The 13,954-nt window shown below is 46.6% G+C and overlaps 1 protein-coding gene across 10 annotated transcripts in view; it reads left to right on the forward strand.

The window, feature by feature from the left end:
* The first annotated feature begins 3,592 nt into the window (after positions 1 to 3,592).
* Positions 3,593 to 13,954, forward strand: part of DDX19B (DEAD-box helicase 19B) — a 43,576-nt gene continuing 33,214 nt past the window's right edge. For 3 of the 10 annotated variants that reach the window (XM_055297820.2, XM_055297825.2, XM_055297826.2), the window contains exon 1: positions 7,155 to 7,456. In XM_055297820.2, coding sequence (XP_055153795.1) covers positions 7,190 to 7,456 — 267 coding nt within the window. In that variant the 5' untranslated portion in view covers positions 7,155 to 7,189. Of the gene's footprint in view, positions 3,737 to 7,154; positions 7,457 to 13,954 lie in introns of those variants that run through there. The other 7 variants (XM_063611654.1, XM_063611655.1, XM_063611656.1 and 4 more) reach the window with 4 other exon arrangements.

Genomic DNA, 13,954 nt, shown 5'->3' on the forward strand with positions numbered 1-13,954 from the left:
TCACTTCCTAGACGGGGTGGCGGCTGGGCAGAGGCGCTCCTCATCTCCCAGACGGGGCGGCCGGGCAGAGGAGCTCCTCAAAACCCAGAGGATGGGCGGCCAGGCAGAGACGCTCCCCACCTCCCAGACGGGGCGGCGGCCGGGCAGAGGCTGCAATCCCAGCACCCTGAGAGGCCAAGGCAGGCGTCTGGGAGGCGGAGGCTGCAGCGAGCCAAGACCACGCCACTGCACTGCAGCCCGGGCAACACCGAGCACCGGGTGAGCGAGCCTCCGTCTGCAGTCCCAGCACCTCTAGAGACCGAGGCGGGCAGACCACCGGAGGTCAGGAGCTGGAGACCAGCCTGGCCGACATGGCGAAACCGCGCCTCTAGCCAAAGGAGAAAAACCAGGGAGGGGTGGTGGCGCGCGCTGGCAATCCCAGGCAGCCCGCAGGCCAGGGCAGGAGAATCACGGGAGCCGGACGTAGGGAGTCTGCAGCGAGTCGAGTGTACTCCAGCCTGGGCCACAGAGGGAAGAAAAGAAAAAGAAAGAGAGAAAGAAAGAAAGAGAGAGAGAGAGAGAGCGAGAGCGCGGGCGGGCAGGCAGGCAGGCAGGCAGGCTGGCTTTTTTTCTTTTTTTTGAGGCAGAGTTTCACTCTTGTTGCCCAGGCTGGAATGCAATGGCATGATCTCAGCTCATGTCAACATCTGCTTCTTGCCTCAGCTTCCCGAGTAGCTGAGATTACAGGCGCCCACCACCACGCCCAGTTATTTTTTTTTCTTATATTTCTAGTAGAGATGGGGGTTTCACCATGTTGGCCAGGCTGGTCTTGAACTCCCGACCTCAGGTGATTCACCTGCCTTGGCCTCCCAAAGTGTTGGGATTTCAGGCGTGAGCCATCGCGTCCAGCCCCCTTGTCTCTTAAAACAAAAAAAAGAGAGAAATTGTAATTGAGGCCCAAAAGTCTCATTCTTCTATAATTATCTAATGATATTTTTCTGTGATATTTTTCTCTTGTAGATAATGTCAAGTACATGCTAGAAAGAAAGCTATCTTAATGCAATGTGCAAATTATGTATTTTAGGAAACTACTGGCAAGTTCTTGATTTATTCTAGGCTAAGCAAATAGGCCTGTAGGTGGGAGTGAGCGATATGCACATGGCTTGCTCTCCAGTAGAACATTTGTTGAACTCCATCTTGGAGCATGAGAAAGATAACCAAAGGACTCAAATAGTACAACAGCTGTGACTGCCCCACTACACTCCAGCCTGGGCCGCAGAGTGAAACCCCATCTTAAAAAGAACAACAGGCCGGGCGCAGCGGCTCATGCCTGTAATCCCAACACTTTGGGAGGCCGAGGCGGGCAGATCACCTGAGGTTGGGAGTTCAAAATCAGCCTGGCCAACCTGGTGAAACCCCATCTCTACTAAAAATACAAAAATTATCTGGGTGTGGTGGAGGCCACCTGTAATCCCAGCTACCGAGAAGGCTGAGGCAGAGGCTGCAGTGAGTCAAGATTGTGCCACTGCACTCCAGCCTGGGCGACAAGAGCGAAACTCTGTCTCAAAAAAATTAAATTATGAAACCCCGTCTCTACTAAAAATACAAAAAATTAGCCGGGCGTGGTGGCGGGCGCCTGTAGTCCCAGCTACTAGGGAGGCTGAGGCAGGAGAATGGCGTGAATCCGGGAGGCGGAGCCTGCAGTGAGCTGAGATCGCGCCACTGCACTCCAGCCTGGGCGACAGTGAGACTCCGTCTCAAAAAAAAAAAAAAAAAATTAAATTAAAAAATAATAAAAACAACACACAGAAACAGGCCGGCATGATGGCGTATGCCTTTAATCACCATACTTTGGGATTCTGCGGTGGGTGGATGGCTTGAGCCCAGGAGTTTGAGACTAGCCTGAGCAACATGACAAAACTCAATCTATACAAAAAAATACAAAAATTAGATGGGCGTGGTGGCATGCATCTGTAGTCCCAGCTATTCAGGAGGCTGAGGTGGGAGGATAGCTTGAGCCAGGGAAGTAGAGGATGCAGTAAGCCATGATCGTGCCACTACACTCCAGCCTGGGTGACAGAATGAGACACTGTCTCAATTAAAAAAAAAAAAAAAAAGAAAGAAAAAGAAAGAAATGGAAACAAGTGAAAAAAAAAAACTAACATAGCTTTGGAAGGATGTAGCTCTAGACTCTTCACTCTCCCATGGCATCTTAGCTACTTTTAGCATCTATAAAATGGGTTTACAATGCTCACTTTACTTACTCGGTACTAAGTCAAATGGGGATGGCTGAATTTTTTTTTTTTTTTTTTTTTTTTTAGACGGAGTCTGGCTCTTTCACCCAGGCTGGAGTGCAGTGGCGCGATCTCGGCTCACTGCAGGCTCCGCCTCCCGGGTTCACGCCATTCTCCTGCCTCAGCCTCCCGAGTAGCTGGGACTACAGGCGCCTGCCACCTCGCCTGGCTAATTTTTTTTTTTTTTTGAGACGGAGTCTTGCTGTGTTGCCCAGGCTGGAGTGCAGTGGCGTGATCTCGGCTCACTCCAAGCTCCGCCTCCCGGGTTCACGCCATTCTCCTGCCTCAGCCTCCCGAGTAGCTGGGACTACAGGCGCCCGCCAACACTCCTGGCTAATTTTTTTGTATTTTTAGTAGAGATGGGGTTTCACCATGTTAGCCAGGATGGTCTCGATCTCCTGACCTCGTGATCCGCCCGCCTCGGCCTCCCAAAGTGCTGGGATCACAGGCGTGAGCCACCGCGCCCGGCCTTGATGGCTGAATTTTTAAGAACCTCTAAAGGAATATTTCAATTGAGCATATTATCTTTTTTTGCCTAATGTACTTTTCAGACCATAAAACCCTAAAGGAATCACCTAGGATCTTAAAATACTGCTAAATTGAATAGGTCTGGGGTAGGGCCTGAGAGCCTGAATTTTTTTTTTGAGACGGAGCCTCGCTCTGTCCCCAGGCTGGAGTGCAGTGGCGCGATTTTGGCTCACTGCAAGCTCCGCCTCCCGAGTTCATGCCATGCTCCTGCCTCAGCCTCGCGAGTAGCTGGGACTACAGGTGCCCGCTACCACGCCCAGCTAATTTTTTTGTATTTTTAGTGGAGACGGGGTTTCACAGTGTTAGCCAGAATGGCCTCGATCTTCTGACCTCGTGATCCACCTGCCTCGCCTCCAAAAGTGCTGGGATTACTGGCGTGAGCCACCGCGCCCGGCCGAGAGCCTGCATTTTAAACAAGCTTTAGGCGATATCTATGCTACTGAGAGATTATACTTGGAATCCCAAGGGTCTAGATTAGAGGATGTGCATCTGCACCTATTTGTTCAGATGCAAAAATTTTAAAAAGTTTGACCCACGGGGGCGATGCTAATAGCTCACCATTCACCAAATGAGTGACCACTATGTGTTAGTCACTGAGGATCAAGATCAAAGATATTGCCCTGCCCTCATGGGGTTCCCAGTCTCACCAGGAAGCCAGACATTTAGCAGGAAACAAAGCCCTCTGCGGGAGGCTTGCGCTGGTCTTTGGCCCCCAGAGTTCCTGGGGCGCATGCCCAAGCGCTGTACCGTCCCCTCAGCTGATTGGCTGACAGGATTTCCAGGCCTCAGCCAATGAGGCTCTGGCTTGGCCAGTGCCAATAGCGGCGGTTGTTGGAGTGTTAAGTGCCATGCTCAGCCACGACGGCCCCGGGGCTGCCGGCCGCGTCCCAGGTCGTACCCTGCAGCGGTTTCCCATCACCCTGCCTGTGGGCGACGTGAGTATCTGCAAGGGTAGAAGCCAGACTCTTTCCCCACACGTTTGGGTGCCTTCCTCGCCCCTACGCCTGGGTAGAGGAATAACAATATTTCTCGAGGCTTCGGCCCAAGGTATTAGCCTTGTGATCTAGAATCCTCCAGCTGTGAGGTGGGTACTTCCTGTGATTTCAGGGGAAACAGACTGGCTAGGCTCACATGGGAGTAAATGCAGGAGGCTGAATTCCAATCCAGATGCTCTTATTCCCCGAATACTCTTCTCTCCATGCCCACTTTGGAAACCAGGTTCCTTCTTAGCCAGAGTCTCACAATGCGCAGGTGTATTAGGGGTGAATTTAGGAGAGTCTGAAACCCCGATGCTATTTTTAAGTTTTTTTGTTTTTTGTTTTATTTTGAGACAGGCTGGAGTGCAGTGGCATGATCACGACTCACTGCAGCCTTGAACTCCTGGGATCAAGTGATCCTCCCACCTCAGCCTCAGGAGTAGCTGGGACTACAGGCTAGCGCCACCACCGCCCAGCTACTTAAATTTTTTTTTTTTTTTGGTAGAGACAGGATCTCCCTATATTGCCCAGGCTTGCATATTTATTTAGTAGAAGAAAAAACACATGCTAAAATCGTGTACAGGAAGGATAAACACCAAATTTAGGACAGCTGCTGTCTTCCTGGGATGAGTATATGGAGATTATCAATTGGACCTTAGTAATTTTATTTATTAAGTTTTGAGGTGGGAATCTAAGTATTTGTTATATTATACCCTTTCTTGTTTATCTGAAATACATTTTTAAAAGGGAAACATGGAGCCAAGCACAGCTGCACACACCTATAGTCCCAGCTACTTGGGAAGCAGAGGCAGGTGAACCTCTTGAGCTCAGGAGTTCAAGGATATAGTGTGTGCTGTAATTGTGCCTGTGAATAGCCACTGCACTCCAGCCTGGGCAACATAGCAAGACCCTGTCTCTAATTAAAAAAAAAATGCATATGGAAAATAATTTCAGAGGATAAAGCATACTCGATCCACCCCCACCCTTCTAGAGGCCCTCACCAGGGGCAGCCACGGTTATCAGTTTTGTGTGTATCTTAAGCATTTTTTTTTTTTTTTTTGAGACGGAGGCTCTCTCTGTTACCCAGGCTGGAGTGCAGTGGCATGATCTCAGCTCACTGCAACCTCCACCTCCTGGGTTCCAGCGATTCTCCTGCCTCAGCCTCCTGAGTAGGTGGGACTACAGGCGTCCGCCACCATGCCCAGCTAATTTTTTTTTTGTATTTTTAGTAGAGACGGGGTTTCACCATGTTAGCGAGGATGTTCTCGATCTCCTTACCTCGTGATCCACCCACCTCAGCCTCCCAAAGTGCTGGGATTAGAGGTGTGAGCCACCGCGCCCGGCCTTTATTTTTTTTATTTATTTATTTATTTATTTATTTATTTATTTATTTTTGAGATGGAGTTTCACTCTGTCGCCAGGCTGGAGTGCAGTGGCACCATCTCAGCTCACTGCAACCTTCACCTCCCAGGTTCAAGCGATTCTCCTGCCTCAGCCTCCCAAGTAGCTGGGACTACAGATGCATGCCATCACACCCAGCTAATTTTTGTATTTTCAGTAGAGACAGGGTTTCACCATGTTGGCCAGGATGGTCTCAATCTCCTGACCTCGTGATCTGCCTGCCTTGGCCTCCCAAAGTGCTGGGATTACAGGTGCGAGCCACCGTGCCCAGTTTATTTATTTTTTTGAGACAGAGTTTCACTCTTGTCTCCCAGGCTGCAGTATGATGGCATGATCTCGGCTCACTGCAACCTTTGCCTCCTGGGCTCAAGTGATTCTCCTGTCTCAGCCTTCCAAGTAGCTGGGATTACAGGTGTGCACCACCATGCTTGGCTAATTTTTGTATTTTTAGTAGAGATAGGGTTTCACCATGTTGGCCAAGCTGGTCTTGAAATCCTGACCTCAGGTGATCCACCCGCCTCGGCCTCCCAAAGTGCTGGGATTACAGGTGTCAGCCATTGTGCCCGGCCTCATGGCTTGAAATTAACTTATTGTTGTATAATATTGGCAAAATGAAAGAGGTTGGGATTCATTTTTTTCAGATTGTAGGAAAATGCCTAGTTTCTTTCTAGGGAAGTAACAAGGGTAGAGAAGCTTCTTTGATTCTAGTTAGGAGAAAGCAGTTCTTTCATTTAATCCTTATTTTACAACTACTAAAAGCCCAAGATATTTCTTCCTATTTATTTGTTTGTTTATGAGGCAGAGTCTTACTCTGTTGCCCAGACTAGAGTGCAGTGACACAAACACTGCTAACTGCAGCCTCAACCTCCTGGGCTCAAATGATCCTCCCACCTCAGCCTCCCAAGTAGCTGGAACTACATGTGAGCTACTGTGCCTGGCCAATCCTGGCACTTTGGGAGGTGGAGGTGGAAGGATCACTTAAGCCTAGGAGTTTGAGACCAGCCAGGACAACACAGCAAGATCTGTCTCTATCTTAAAAAAACAAAACAAGGTCGGGTGCAGTGGCTCACGCCTGTAATCCCAGCACTTTGGGAGGCCAAGGCAGGCGGATCACAAAATCAGGAGACTGAGACCATCCTGGCCAACATGGTGAAACCCCATCTCTATTAAAAATAGAAAAACTAGCTGGGCATGGTGGCGCACGCTTGTAATCCCAGCTACTTGGGAGGCTGAGGCAAGAGAATTTCTTGAACCCAGGAGGTGGAGGTTGCAGTGAGCTGAGATCGTGCCACTGCACTCCAGCCTGGGCAACAGAGCCAGACTCCATCTCAAAAAACAAACAAAAACCCAAGTGCTGAGATTACAGGCATGAGACACCACACCTAGTTCTATTTAATTATTTTACCATTTTTATTTATTTATTTTTTATAGACAGGGTTTTGCTCTGTCACCCAGGCTGGAGTGCAGTGGCGCTGTCATGGCTCACTGCAGCCTAGACCTCCTGGGCTCAAGTGATCCTTTCGCCTCGGCCTCCAGAAGTGCTGGGATTACATGCATGAGCCACCGCAACTGTCTGTTTTCTTCCTTTTTAACATTCTGCTGATTATACAACCCTTACATAGGAGAGCTGGAATTCCTCTTCTTGGGGTACACATTTATGAGTGCAGGTGCAGTTTTGTTACATGCATAATAAGATTGCATAGTGGTCAAGTGGACTTTTAACCAAATGGGTTGACAGGGCTGATTGCCAACACTTGGACATTTTAAATTACCAACCTGAAAAGGGAAACAGCTCTCTGCTTGTTTTGCATTTTGGTGACTATTGGTAATGGTTTTCTGTTTTGATATATTCAATCTGTTCAATCTGTATTAGTGCCTTCTCTGCCACTGTGTTGGGTGGGAATCTGATTTTGTTCTTTGGTTGGAGAGCCAAGTTGACCAGAGCTTAGGCATTTTAAGATAACTACCTCAGCTTGATAGGAAAGCTTGCTCTGCCCGGGGTTGAGGGGTATGGGTCTGAGGGTGACAGAATCGACAGCCTCAAGTGGGCAAAGGGTGCCCAAACAGGAGTGGCCTCCGACGTCACTGTGGCGCGCCGCTTCCGGTCTGCAGCCTTGTAGTCGGGCTGGCGCAGAGCCTGCCGCGAACCCCCGGAGCCCACGATCCCTCGTGCCATCCCTCGAATCCGCCAGCACGAGCGTCCCACCCGCGCCTGGGACCATGGCCACTGACTCATGGGCCCTGGCGGTGGACGAGCAGGAAGCGGCGGCCGAGTCGGTGAGTTGGCTTCAGCCCTAAAGGGTCAGCGGATTAGTTCTGGCCGGAGACTTGGTCCCTGAGAAAGAACGCTTCCCAGGTTGATTAGTGACTGGATGGGGTGGCGGGGAGGATAGGGATGAAACCCGGACCCTGAGCTGGCTTTGTTTACGCAGCCGCCTCCACGTTACGTAAGCGCAGGTGAGTGCTCCTATCGGTAAAGCGCTCAGCCGCCTGTCTGTCTTCCTGGAACCAGGAAGAATCATAGATTGCACCCATCATCCTAGATTGTGTTTTGTTTGTTTTTAATTGAAATAGAGACATGGTCTTGCTAGGTTGCCCAGGCTGGTCTGGAACTCCTGGCCTCAAGCAATCTTCCTGCCTTGGCCTTTCAAAGCACCAGGATTACAGGCTGAGCCATTGTTCCTGGCCGCCCCGGTTTGTAATAGTTATTTTAGGTGTCATTCTCCACCTTTACATTTAGAGCTTCTTTGGCTCAGGGACCGTGTCTTTGCTCATATTTGTGTGCTTACTCAGTGATAAATGATGGACCCAGTAGGTGTGGCAGTCAGCAAATCCTTTCCTCATCGGCTTCACTTTGTTCTTTTTTTCTGGGCCTGACACATGGTAAGCAAGATATGTGTTAAACACTACTGCGTAGAATTAATTTCTCCCACCGAAACACTTTAAATTCTAGTAGGCTTTGAACCTACTTCTGTTAGTACTTATTGCTATGACTTCCTCAAGAATAAGAACCTTGTCTTTTATTTTTTATAGCTGATAAAAAATAAGTTGTATATACACATTGTTTAAAGAGTGAAGTTATTTTAAAAACAACGGTTCCCACCAATTTTTTTCCTCCCCAGAGGCAATTCCTTTTTTTTTTTTTTTTTTTGGAGACAAGGTCACACCCTGTTGCTCGGGCTGGGGTGCAGTGGAGTGATCTTGGCTCACTGCAGTCTCTGCCTCCCGGGCTCAAGCCATCCTCCCACCTCAGCCTCCTGAGTAACTGGGACTGTAGTCATGTGCCACTATGCCCAACTAATTTTTGTATTTTTTTTGTAGAGATGGGGACTTGCCATGTTGCCCAGGCTGGTCTCGAACTCCTGGGTGCAAGTGATCCACCTGCCTCAGCCTCCCAAAGTGCTGGGATTACAGGTGTCAGCCACTGCATCCAGCCTCTTTTTTCTGTTTCTTTCTTTCTTTACATATATTTTTTGAGAGAGGGTCTTGCCCTGTCACCCAGGCTGGAGTGCATTGGCACCATCTCTTGCCAACTACAACCTCCCCCTCCCAGGCTCAAGTGATCCTCCCACCTCAGCTTCCTGAATAGCCGGGACTACAAGCATGTGCCAACATGTGCAGCTAACTTTTTAATTTTTTGTGAAGATGAGGTCTCACTATATTACCCAGGTTGGTCTTGACCTGCTGGGCTCAAGCCATCCTCCCACCTCGGCCTCCCAAAGTGTTGGGATTATAGGCCTGAGCCACTTTGCCTGGCCCTTTACTTTTCTATAAAATTTATTTTACTTGGAATTCTTAATTGCCTTATGTTTTTGCTTCATTTTATTTTCTTAATTATCAATTCAACCCCAAACTCTCTTCCAGTTGTCTAAGTTTATCTCAGGATGCTTAGACTCATCAAGTATTCTATCAATTCCATTTCTCCCAGGCTTTTAAGTCTGCTTCAAATTGGACTAGTTACTCCTATCTTTAGAGCACAGTTCATATTGGGGGATAGAGGGAACATGGCAAATTTCCCTTCAGCCTCATTCTGCAGATTCCTTCCTTCTTTCTCTTGTCTTTTGGATCTCTTGGATCCCTTCGTTTCTGTACCCCTACTCTTCCATCTTTCTTGATTTATTCCTTATTTTAGTGCAGCCATCTGTCAGCTTTCTGGAGGTGTGTGGGAAGTAAATTACTTTAAGAATATTCCATGTCTTAAAAAATCTAATTTTGCCATGTAATTTGGATAATAGTTTGGCTGGGTATAGAATTGTAGGTTGAAAATTATTTTCCTGCCAAATTTTAAAGGTATTGTTCCATTGCCTTCTAGATTTCTGTATTTGTTATTGAAATCTTTGAGACCATCCTGATTCTTGATGTGACTTGCTTTCCCCTTTCTAAGCTTGGAGAATCTTCTGTTTGTCTTTAATATTCAGAAAATTTATGGTAATATGTCTTGGTATGGGTGTATGTTCATCCATATTACTGGCCCCTGGGTGTGGGTACTTTCAATCTGAAAAACTCTTGTTCTTCGGTTATGAGAACTTTTCTTGAATAATTTCATTGCTGATTTCTTCTCCTTTGTTTTTTCTTAATTCCCTCTTTTCCAGAACTCTCTCTCTTTCTTTCTCTCTCTCTCTCTCTTTTTTTTTTTTTTTTAAGACAGGGTCTGTCTATGTTGCCCAGTAGCATAGCTACTGCAGTAGCTATTCACAGGCAGAATCATAGTGTACTACAACCTTGAACTCCTGGGCTCAAGCGATCCTCCTCCTCAGCCTGCCTCGTAGCTGGGACTACAGGTGCGCACCACTGCATAGCTTTTCCCAGAACTCTTATTAGATGAATGTTGGATCTGTTGGACTGGCCCTTTAATTTTTTTTTTTTTTTTTTTTTTTTGAGGTGAAGTTTCGCTCTTGTCCCCCAGGCTGGAGTGCAATGGCACGATCTTGGCTCATTGCAACCTCTGCTTCTTGAGTTCAAGTGATTCTCCTGCCTCAGCCTCCTGAGTAGCTGGATTACAGGCATGTGCTACCACGCCTGGCTACTTTTTGTATTTTTAGTAGAGGTGGGGTTTCACCATGTTGGCCAGGCTGGTCTTGAACTCCTGACCTCAAGTGATCTGCCTGCCTCAGCCTCCCAAAGTTCTAGAATTACAGGCGTGAGCCACTGCACGTGGCCAGCCCTTTAATTTTTTTTAAAAGTCAGGTTTATGGAGGTATAATTTACATAGAGTAAAATTAAACTTTGTTAGTGTACAGTTCTATGAATTTTTGACAAAAGCATACAGTTCTGTAACTACCACCACAGTCAACACATAAACCCTCTCTACAAAGAACTACAACTTCTTGTAGTTCACTCCCTCTCCTCACCCTTCTCTGGCAACTGCTGATATGTTTTCTGTCATTATAGTTTTGTCTTTTCGAACATGTCATTAAATGGAATTATATATATAATATGTAACCTTTTGAAAAGTCTGGCTTCTTCCACTTAGTATTATGCATTTAGAATTCAACCAAGTTGCATGTATCAGTAGTTCATTCCTTTTTATTGCTGTGTAGAATTCCACTGTGGATATACACAGTTTGCTTATTCTTCTATTGATGGACACTTGAGTAATTTTCAGTCTGAGACAATATGAAGAAAGCTGCTCTATACATTAATGTACAGATTTTTGTATGGACATATGTTTGCATTTCTCTTGGGTAAAGTCAATATCGAAGAGTAGGATTTACTGTGTTATGTGATATGTGTTTATTTAACTTTATAAGTAATATGCCAAACTGTTTTCCAAAGTGTATCATCATTCTGCTTTTCCAACAACAATGGATGAGAGCTTCAACTGCCCCACATCCTTCCCTGCACAGTATTGTCAGTTTCCTTCATTCTAATAGGTACATGCTGGTGTCTCATTGTGGTTTTAACTTATATATCTCCCTAATGACTAATGATGTTGAAAATCTTTTCATGTGCTTATTTGCCATGTATGTAACTTCTTTGAAGTGGCTTTTCAAACCTTTTGCCCATTTTTAAAGTTTTAGTTGGGAAGGTTCTTTATATATTCTGGATAGAAGTTCCGGTTTTTTTTTTTTTTTTTGAGACAGGGTCTCGCTCTGTCACCCAGGCTAGAGTCAGGCTAGAGTGCAGTGGCACGATCTTGGCTCACTGAAACCTCCACCTCCTGGGCTCAAGGGATTCTCCCACCCTGTCTCCAGAGTAGCTGGGACCACAGGCATGCGCCACCACATCTGGCTAATGTTTGTGTTTTTTGTAGAGACGGGGTTTTGCCATGTTCCCCAGGCTGGTCTTGGAACACCTGGGTTCAAGCAATCCGCCCACCTGGGCCTCCCAGAGTGCTGGAATGGATTACAGGCATGATAAGTTCTTTATTGGATATGTTTTGCATATATCGGATATGTTTTGCATATATTCTCCCAAATTACAACTTCTCTTTTTTCAGCAGTACTTTTCAAATAATAGACATTTTCAACTTTGATTAATCTAATTTATCAACTTTTTGTTTGTTTGTTTTTGAGACGGAGTCTTGCTCTGTTGCCTGGGCTGGAGTGCAGTGGTGCGATCTCAGCTCACTGCAAGCTCTGCCTCCCGGGCTCATGCCATTCTCCTGGCTTACCCTCCCCAGTAGCTGGGACTACAGGCGTCCGCCACAACACCAGGTTAATTTTTTTTGTATTTTTAGTAGAGATGGGGTTTCACCATGTTAGCCAGGATGGTCTCAACCTCCTGACCTCGTGATCTGCCCACCTCGGCCTCCCAAAGTGCTGGGATTACAGGCGTGAGCCGCCGTGCCCGGCCTAATTTATCAATTTTTAAATGATTAGTTCTTTTTAGATTTTCTCCTGTGTTCTCTAGAAGTCTTATAGTTATAAATTTTACATTTATGTCTGTGATCCATTTTCCATTTTGAGTTAAATTTTTTCTAATAAGAGGTATGGATTGAGGTTCATCTTTTTTTTTTTTTTTTTTTGAGGCAGAGTCTCGCTCTGTCTCCCAGGCTGCAGTGCAGTGACGCGATCTCAGCTCACTGCAACCCCCCGCCTCCCGGGTTCAAGCAATTCTCCTGCCTCAGCCTCCCTAGTAGCTGGGATTACAGGCGCCCGCCACTATGCCCAGCTAATTTTTGTATTTTTAGTAGAGACAGGTTTCACCATATTGGCCAGGCTGGTCTCAAACTCCTGACCTCGTGATCTGCCCGCCTCGGCCTCCCAAAGTGCCTGATTACAGGTGTTAGCCACTGTGCCTGGCTGAGGTTCATCTGTTCATCTTTTTCACATAGAGATGTCTTTTTTTTTTTTTTTTTGAGACACAGTCTCGCTCTTGTCCCCCAGGTTGGAGTGCAGTGGCGCGATCTTGGCTCACTGCAACCTCTGCCTCCTGGGTTCAAGTGATTCTCCTGCCTTAGTCCCCCGAGTAGCTGGGATTACAGGCGCCTGCCACCAAGCCTGGCTAGTTTTGGTATTTTTAGTAGAGACAGGGTTTCACCATGTTGGCCAGGCTGGTCTCAAACCCCTGACCTCAGGTGATCCACCCGCCTTGGCCTCCCAAAGTGCTGGGATTACAGGCGTGAGCCACCGCACCTGGCCAGAGCTGTCTTAATTGTTCCAGCACCATTCGTTGAAAAGTCCTTTGGTTTTCTTTTTTCTTCTGTTTTTCATCTTTGTCTTTTTTTTTCTTTCTTTCTTTCTTTCTATATTTCCTGGGAGATTTTCTCGAGTACTGCCTAGTATATTTCATTTTCACTTCTACTTTCTTATTTTTAATTTCAGGAACTTTTTTTTTTTTTTTGAAACGGAGTCTTGCTCTGTCATACAGGCTGGAGTGCAGTGGCGTCATCTCGGCTCACTGCAAGCTCCACCTCCCGGGTTCAAGCAACTCTCCTGCCTCAGCCTCCCAAGTAGCTGGGACTACAGGCGCCCGCCACCACGCCTGGCTAATATTTTGTATTTTTAGTAGAGACAGGGTTTCACCGTGTTAGCCAGGATGGTCTCGATCTCCTAACCTCGCAATCCGCCTGCCTCGGTCTCCCAAAGTGCTGGGATTACAGGTGTGAGCCACGGTGCCTGGCCTCTTCAGGAACTTTTTTCTTCTTCCTTTACTGTTCATTTTTTACAGACAATACCCTGTACTGCTTTCATGGTCATAATATCCTCATCATTTGGAGGATATTTTTCTTCTTCTCTCTGCTCAGTCTCTGTTTCATGTGAGGCGTGTTTTATCTATATATTTCAGTGTCTACTTTTTCATGATGACTATTTCTCAGATGTCTGTAATCCTTGCCTGGCCACTCATACTTAAGAGTGAGTGACTGAAAAGTTGAGTGGAAGCTGTAAACACATGAGTGGGGCTTGTCTATTCTGACCTTAACTATATATCTTTAGTGGTCTATGTCAGCATCCTGAGAACTTTCCTCCCGGTCTGGCCAGATTTTGCAGAGGGATCCTCTAAACTCCTGCCTAGATGGTGGAGGTCTGACTCAGTGTTCTGGAATCTAGGTGGAGGAAAGGGTGAGGGAGGTCTCAGGACCCAGAATACCTGCTTCCACTTAATGCTCCTGTTTTCATTATGGCATCCCCTCCCTTAACTGTGGCCCTTATCCATTTGAGCATTTCTCATGCCTAACCTGGCAGGCATTGTTAACTGAGTAAATGAACTGTGTAGTTTGTTATTTGTTGCAAAGAAACTTTTGAGCATTCACTCTCAATATGTACATATCTGTTTAGAAATTGCATACTTTACTGTTTTATTAAATATATTATGTACATTGTAAAGCAAATA

The sequence above is a fragment of the Symphalangus syndactylus genome, chromosome 11, assembly GCF_028878055.3.
Source record: "Symphalangus syndactylus isolate Jambi chromosome 11, NHGRI_mSymSyn1-v2.1_pri, whole genome shotgun sequence".
Lineage (NCBI taxonomy): Eukaryota > Metazoa > Chordata > Mammalia > Primates > Hylobatidae > Symphalangus > Symphalangus syndactylus.